At 42.8% G+C, this 8247-nt stretch overlaps 1 protein-coding gene across 2 annotated transcripts in view; it reads left to right on the top strand.

Moving 5' to 3' along the window:
* The first annotated feature begins 2801 nt into the window (after window positions 1–2801).
* The window catches only part of LOC102274735 (solute carrier family 22 member 15), a 183745-nt gene continuing 178299 nt past the window's right edge, over window positions 2802–8247 (top strand). For both annotated transcript variants that reach the window (XM_070367436.1, XM_070367437.1), the window contains exon 1: window positions 2802–3161. In XM_070367436.1, the coding sequence (XP_070223537.1) occupies window positions 3075–3161 (87 nt within the window). In that variant the 5' untranslated portion in view covers window positions 2802–3074. The remainder of the gene's footprint in view (window positions 3162–8247) is intronic.

The raw sequence follows: 8247 nt of genomic DNA, 5'->3' as shown, positions 1-8247 counted from the left end.
ATGTGAGTCTGAGTGAACTCCAGAAGTTGGTGATGGACAGAGAGGCCTGGCGTGCTGCGATTCATGGGGTCGCAAAGAGTTGGACACGACTGAGCGACTGAACTGAACTGAACTGGACTGAATGTTTTACAGGGCAATGAAATAATAATTATTATCTTTCCTATTAGACATAATTATTTACATCTCTACCAAACAAAAATCTACAAATTTACATGTAACTGCACAGTATCTTGGAGAAGGAAATGGCAACCCACTCCAGTATTCTTGCCTGGTAAATCCCATGGACAGAGGAGCCTGGTGGGCTACAGTCCATAGGGTTACAGAGAGTCAAATTCATAGTAAATAGCCAGGTCAAATACAGGTAAATTTTCCTACTGAATTAAATAATTAAATAATTCTGGGGGTGGGCTTGTTGAATACTGCTTCATTACTACATTGAAAGGACATATAGTCCTCTTCTTGCTTTCTTATTATTTCTAAATGCAGGATAATTTTCCTTAACAATAGAAGGGTTTTTTTTTTTTTTTTTAATTTTAATTAAAACACAAACACTTCACATTAGTCTTCTTTATCAGTGTTTTGGCACCACAATAGTCACTTATTGAGTCACCTAACAAAGTTTTCCAAAATATAACATTTTATGTCTCCTATGTTTTCTCAGATAAAGCATTCTTGGAATCTCGGGTAGTTTAAAAAGAGAATAGATATATTAAGTAACTATCAACATGGTAGAACAGTAGTTCAGTTCTGTAGATGTTAAAATGTTGAGTAACTACTAAAATAATAACTGTGCAATCTGTAGCTCCCAAAAGTAGCAGAAAGAGAGAAGGATCATATAAAAACGTCTTTAAGACTCCAATAGATGGCCAGGAAGTAAAAAGAAAGAAGATGGTAAACATAAAACAGGAAATAGTAGAAATGACTCCAAATATATCATTCACAATAAATATACATTGATTTAATTTACCTGTTAAAAGACCAAGATTACAAAATTGTATAAACAAACAAATTTAAAAAGCTTTCCTTTAATAAACATGTCTAGAATATAACAAAACTGAAAATATGAGATAAATAAAGGGATTACAAGGAAAATAACAACAACAAAAACCTGACACAGCAATATTAACACTAAACAAAACAAAACTTAAGACAAAAAGCATTAAAAGTAAAAAGAGGTATTTTATCATGATTTAAGAGGAATGATTCAATTGGTACTTTTACAAACTTTCACAAATAAAAAGACAACTTGATAAAAACTCAAAAATGATAATCTCTAGGTCACAAGAAAATTCAAATGATTTCCAAGATTTCAGATCATCTTCATACACAAAGCACTTAAATTAGTAATCAACAATAAAAAGATAGTTAAAAAAGAGCAACAACCTTTAATTGGAAACTAAAGAAATATGAACTAACAAACAGCTCATTGGTTAGAGAGGGGACATTACAATGTCATGGAATATTTAAAACTAAAGACAATGTAAGCACCACCCGACAAAGTTATGGGATAGAGCAAAGTAGCACCGAGAGAGAAATGCATAAGTCTTATGTATAATTATTCCTATAAAAGGAAAATTGAAAGCAAAAAGCTAAACTTTCAAGTCACATAGGTAGTAAAAGAATTATAGACTAGCAAAAATAAGAAACAAAAATAATTCATATAACCCATAAAACAGAAAACAAAGACAAATTTTTAAAAAATCACAAAATAAAAACTGGTTCTTCAGAAAATAATACAGTAGACAAACTTCTAGCAAGACCCATAAGAAAAGGACAATAAAAAAGAGTAATAAAAAAACAAGGCATAAAAACAGCTAGAGCATAATTAAAAACCCTATGAAAACAAGATGAACAAGTTTATTCCAAAAACAATAGAAAAAGTGGATAAAACAGTAACACTTCTAGAATAAACTAAAAGTGATTCAAAAACAAAAGTCCAAAACATATGTGACAAAAATCTCTATGTATCTTTATCCATCTCTGTAATAAAGAGGCTCCCCCTGCAAAACAAGCCTAGATGGCTTGAAGTTTTACCAAACACCTGCAACTCATTTTATTAGGCTACGATAATCTTCCAGCCAAACCTAGACAAGAACAGTAACAAGAAAATTATAGGCCTATGTCACTCTCTTTATGTGTAAAATTCTAGGTAAAGCATTGCTAGTCACCTTTTCTGTTCAATATCGTATTGGGTGGCATGGCCTGCAGAGTGGAATACTATGCAGTTGTTAAAACCAACCTAGGGAGGTGGAGAAATGAGGGGACTTAAACCAGGTGACCGGTGTCTCTAGGTCCTGCTGCATTTTTCTCCATTGCCAGCCTTTCAAACTGCTGTTTATCCTTCAAACATTTTAGCAGCCATCACGTCCTGTCCCACAAATTAACCTTTCATATTTTTTACTTCGTGCCTATTTACATAACCAAATGTATCTCAGGCTTTTGCAAGAATTTGGTTACCTGTGGCCTGACCACATAGCAAGCAGGGAGCAGGAGGAAAGAAATGTTAAACAGCACTCTTCTCCGAAGGATCTAGAACCCATTTCCACTTCCTGTATTTAAACGATTTGTACAAAAGGACAAATTTTACCAGCGGGCACCGGGTCTCCCAACCGTCATTGCGCCCCACAGCCCCTGAAGCGGGGGGCGGGCAGGCCGTGGCTTAGACGAGGAGGCTGCCCTTCGCCTTATTTCTCCATCAGAGAGGATGCCTACACCGGAACCCACTTCCTCTTTTCTCTCATTTTAAGCCGCTTTAAGCTCCGTTTTAACCCACCCTCTCAGAAGGAAATCTTTAACAGAAAGCCTAGAGGCCCGGGGAACCCGGCATCCCGCCCCAGACTCGCCAGCTCACGCGGCCCTCGGCCCCGCCCGCGCCAACGCGCCGCCCGCGCGCCCCGCCCTGCCCGCGCTCTCTCGCCGCTCCTCTCTGGCTGGGCCAGGCGGATGCCTGGCGCACCGGGCCGGCCGGGGAGGGCCACGCCGGGCCACGCCGGAGCGGGGGTAGCGGAGGGCGGGCCGGGGCCGCGGCCGGGCTCCAGCTGGGTGCGGGGCCGGGGCCGAACGCTCGGCCCGCCATGGAGGTGGAGGAGGCGTTCCAGACGGTGGGCGAGATGGGCATCTACCAGATGTACCTGTGCTTCCTGCTGGCCGTGCTGCTGCAGGTGAGTCTCCTGCAGCTCCCACCGCTGCCTCTTCCTGGCCACCCAGCTTGGGGCGAGGCATACCGCCCCGCCCAGCCCCGCGATTCCCCAAAGCCCGGCCCAGATGCCAAGGCTCTGCAAACCCCCAGGTGTGGCGAGCCTCCCCCGCCTCCACCTCCACCTCGCGCGAGGACGGCGTTGGGCTAGGCGCCACGCTTTGGCCTGCGCCAGGGAGAGCCAAGGTCGCTGGCCGGCCTGTCAAGCTTTGTCCCCGCCCAAGCCTCGGATCCTCGCCCCATAGGCGCCCTGCTCCCCTCACCTGGAGCAGGGAAGGAATGTGTGGAGAATGAATACTTTATCTGGGGAGCTGGTTAGTAAGAGATGCAAAATCCCCTTGTTAGCTGGAATACTCTGTGACTACGGAAAGGGAATTTCTAACCTGTGGCGCTGTCCCCTTGAAATCTTAAACAGAGAGGGCCCTGGTCACCCACTGACCAAAGGGCCCATCCGCTCTGGTGTCGACTTACTATCTTTTCCTTGACTTGAGGCGGCTTCCCTGGTGGCTCAGATGGTAAAGCGTCTGTCTGCAATGCAGGAGACCCGGGTTCGATCCCTGGGTTGGGAAGATTCCCTGGAAAAGGAAATGGCTAACCCACTCCAGTGTTCCTGCCTGGAAAATCCCATGGACGGTAGAGCCTGGTAGGCTACTGTCCATGGGGTCACAAAGAGTCGGACGCGACTGAGCGACTTCACTCACTCCTGTTCCAGGGGCTTTCAATGCTTCTGGTTTCTTTCTGGTTTAAGTTCTGCTGGGTCATTCTGCCCAGAGCCACTTTGGGCTTGACACTATTTTAAGTCCATAGTACCATCTACAATGGGTGGTGTAAAAGGGAATCAGTTCTTCGTGGTACAGAATTCTCCCAAACTGCCTGCACACCCCATCCTAGAAATGTGAGTTCTGTATGCTCAAGGTCACTACAAATACACTTTGCCATGCAAAAGTTACTCTTCCTTTTCTTTTTTAAATGGCCCTTTTGACATTAATTACTACTTTTATTCTAGTGGCATTTTATTCATAGATCCTTTTTAGTATCTACTATGAGTTGGCCATTTTAGTTTTTCCTTTATTCAGCATATAGTGAGTGCCCACTGTATGCTTAGCAGGGGCTGCAATGTTTATAAACCGAAATCTCTTTCCTGTGAAGTTTGCATTCTTGTGGCCTTGGGGTGAAGCAGTGTGTGCTAAGTTGCTTCAGTCGCGTCCCAGTCTTTGCGACCCCCATGAACTGTAGCCCGCCAGACACCTCTGTCCATGAGATTTTCCTGGCAAGAATACTGGAGTGGGTTCCCATGCCCTCCTCCAGGGCATCTTCCCTACCCAGAGATTGAACCCTCTTCTTTCATGTCTCCCACAGAAGGCAGGAAGTTAAATAATTACAATTAACCTGTGATGGTTAATTGAATTAGTTATTCTGAGGTAAGGGACAGGGTGGTCATGGATATAAGTACCAGTCCACCAGTTGCTTAAACCTTGCATAAGTCAACTGCTCAGCAGGAAGATTGGGAGGGTTAGAGGTGAGGATTGACTAAGTGATTCTCTTTTCCACTAAAAAGTTTGAAAGTTCAGTTGATTTCATCATCTGGCAGTAGAACCATCTAAATGATGCACTCATAGATTAGGTCAGTTCTTTCTCTAGCAAAACAAGTTCTCAGTTCACAAATATGCAATTTTCTGAAGTTCCTTTAAGTGTGTTGTTTTAGCTTTAAATGCAGTTTACTGTGGAGAAAAAGTGTTTGTGCTAAATCATAAAAGAGTATTTAATGCCAAAAACAGAATTGTAAGCATGATGCCTGATGGGTGCTTATTGGGTTGGCCAAAAAGCTTGTTCAGGTTTTTCATAACATCTTACGGGAAAACCCAGTATAATATTTTCTCTTTGAGAAAATTCTTTTCCTATTCTAACCAAGAATTTCAGGAACAGGAGTCCCTCTCTGAGTAACCTTACCTCCCCATCCCTGCACTCTACCTCCAATGTCATTATCTTCTCACCTGACTGGCCAGGTATTCAGTGACCTTGAATAACTTTGTCTTGAGTGGAGTGTGGCACTAAAAAGGCCACTATTCCTGTGTTCAGGACCTGTTAAATTTCCACCACTTACCTTTTTTGGGGGGATTCCCTGGTGGCTCAGACGGTAAAGAGTCTGCCTGCAATGCAGGAGACCTGGATTTGATCCCTGGGTCGAGAAGATCCCCTGGAGAAGGAAATAGCAACCCACTCCAGTATTCTTGCCTGGAAAAACCCATAGACAGAGGAGCCTTGCAGGCCACAGTCCATGGGGGTTGCAGAGTCAGACACAACTGAGCAGCTTCACTTTAACCTTTTTTTTAATGGTTGACCCAGGTGGTTAGAGTTTAGTACCAGAGTGATCTAAGCCCATGACCGTTCATTGAACCCTACTTGTTATGTGGTCAGCATTCATCATAGAAGAACTAGCTCTTAGAGCATTAGGCATGAGTAACTGTTTATCTTGTGGGTATGGGCTGGGAAGGTACCTGGTAGCTGTGCTGATCCCAAAAGATATTAGATGCCCATCCAAGCAGAAGTGAATTATTCACAGCTGTTACCTGTTTGTGAGGACTTAACTACCCCATAGAGCTATATCATCCAAATGGTCCTAGGGTCACTCACAGCTATCCTGGATATGAGAATGGAGCTCCCCAGAGCCCATTCTACCAAGTCTACTTGGTAGACTTGATGATTTGGGCTAGGGGAGCTGGCCTGCAGAGTGTGAGAACTGGAGAGCCCCATAACACAGTTGTAATGTGATGCTTTCATCATTCATGTGGGGGTCGCTTTCTCTACCAAAGGAAAAAGCCATTTTTAGAGTTGATTGGCTTTAATGGAAGGAGGTTGATGGCTTGTCTGCTTTTAAAACTGAAGCCCTTGTCTTCCCAGTGCTCAGCGAGGGTACAGACCAATGGTTTAGCAGCCCTGCCCGAGACGGGGAGTCCTGCACATTAAGACTGCACATTGTGGACTGCCAGGGAGAGGGACTGTGGCGGAGGGGGGTGGGGACTGCCTCAGCAGGAGCCTTTTCTGTGTCTGTGGTTTGGTGATGACCAGCTTCATCCAAGAAACACCAAGCTAGAGGGACAAAGATGGAAACCTTACAGACCCTTTTGCATTTTCTTCTTTCTAGGATCATTAAAAAAAAAAACAACTCCCTGTACTTCAAACACATCCAAGTTACAACTGAGAGGACAAAACCAAATTATAAGCCACATCTAAAGGTCTTTAGGTTAACTGTTTTCTTAGATTGTAGATACCATCATGTAACTCCTCAAACATTTTCTCAATATCCAATTTCCTTTGGCTAGGAGACCTACCTTCCCTTGCTTTGCAAACACAATCTTTGGAATCCCCATAGTGGTCAACTATCTGATACATAGAGAATAAATGCAGGTTTTGTAGAGTTCTTATCATCATGATGGGATCACATGCCCTGATAATAAGGATGCTTGGTTTTAGTGTCTCCTGCCTTGCAGATGGAATCTTTACCCTCTGAACCATCGGGGAAGCCCACATTTTCATTAGCAGAAATCTAGAGGAGAAAAATTGCCTTCTGTGAAACTAGTCATGTTATAAACAAGCAATAAGATTTCTAATTTTTTAGTTAGAAAAATTCTTACCCACCCCCGAAATATACATACCCTCCTTTGTGTACGCTCAGTCGTGTCCAAGTCCTTGTGACCCCATAGACTGTAACCCGCCAGGCTCCTCTGTGCACGGGATTTTCCCGGCAAGAGTACTTGAGTGGGTTGCCGTTTCCTACTCCAGGAGATCTTCCCACCCCAAGCTGCGTCTCTTACATCTCCTGTATTGGCAGCTGGATTCTTTACCACTGTGCCATGTAGGAAGCCTTGCCCTCCTTTGGGCAGGAGGTAAATATTTGTAATATTAATATATGAATAATTCTATTTATTACCATCTCTATTTTCTAGTCGTGATTCAAAATTGATGCTGTCATCACTGTTTTGTATTTGTGTTTGTGTGCGCTTATTTGCCAGACCGTTTGGAGGAAAGTTGGAATACAGATCTTTGCTTCTCGATCCCTTTGGACATAAAGTGGAAAAGGACCCTACTCCTTTGTTCCGAGTCAGAGATTTCAGCTCCCTCATTTTGCTCAGGATTATGAATCGTAGGTTGTGGTATAATTTGCACAGAATTTAAAACACCCATTAATTAACAGGAACATGTAACCTGTAATAAGCCTTCATTTCACCTGCAGAATTGAGATGCTGCTGTGAACCTCAGCTTGAGATACAGTACTCTGGTGTTTCGGAGTGCATTATTTTTATATAAACTCTTAATAACCTCAACAATACTTTTCAGCTCCTAAAACTGCCAGTATTTTCATATTGTTCATGCAATAAATATCTTTTCATGGTGCTTTAGAAAGTGGAATGATAGAACAGATATTTTGCAGAAGAGGAAACTATAATAGTCAACACATAAAAAGATGTCTACCTTCAGTGGTCATCTGGGACAGGCATATTAAAATAACTATGAAATATGATTTCACACTTATTAGGTTAGCAAACATTTAATAATCTAACAATACAAGCGTGATGAAAATGAGAAGTAGAAAGTATCCCACTTAGAGAACAATTTGGCACTGTCTAGTAAAATTACAACCAGCATTGGACTCCTTGGTGTATGTGTGATAATATCTCTTGAGCTTCTGCATAAGCAGATACGTGTAGGATGTTTATTACAGCACTATTTGTCATGATAAAAACTAGTAACCACCTAAATGGTTGGTGGTTCAGAGGGTAGAGCATCTGCCTGCAATGCATGAGACCCGGCTTCAGTCCCTCGGTTGGGAAGATCCCCTGGAGAAGGAAATGGCAACCCAGTCCAGTATTCTTGCCTGAAGAATCCCATGGACGGAGGAGCCTGGTAGGCTACGGGGGTTGCAAAGAATTGGACATGACTGAACGACTTCACTTTCTTTCTTTTCTTTCTAAATGATTCCCCAAAAGGAACTGGATAATTAAAATGTAATATAAATTTGATAGAATAAAACAGTTAACATGAACACACTA

The sequence above is a fragment of the Bos mutus genome, chromosome 3, assembly GCF_027580195.1.
Source record: "Bos mutus isolate GX-2022 chromosome 3, NWIPB_WYAK_1.1, whole genome shotgun sequence".
Taxonomy (NCBI): Eukaryota; Metazoa; Chordata; class Mammalia; order Artiodactyla; family Bovidae; genus Bos; species Bos mutus.
Note: the sequence above shows the minus strand (reverse complement) of the source record. Positions and strands in the feature narration are given on the sequence as shown.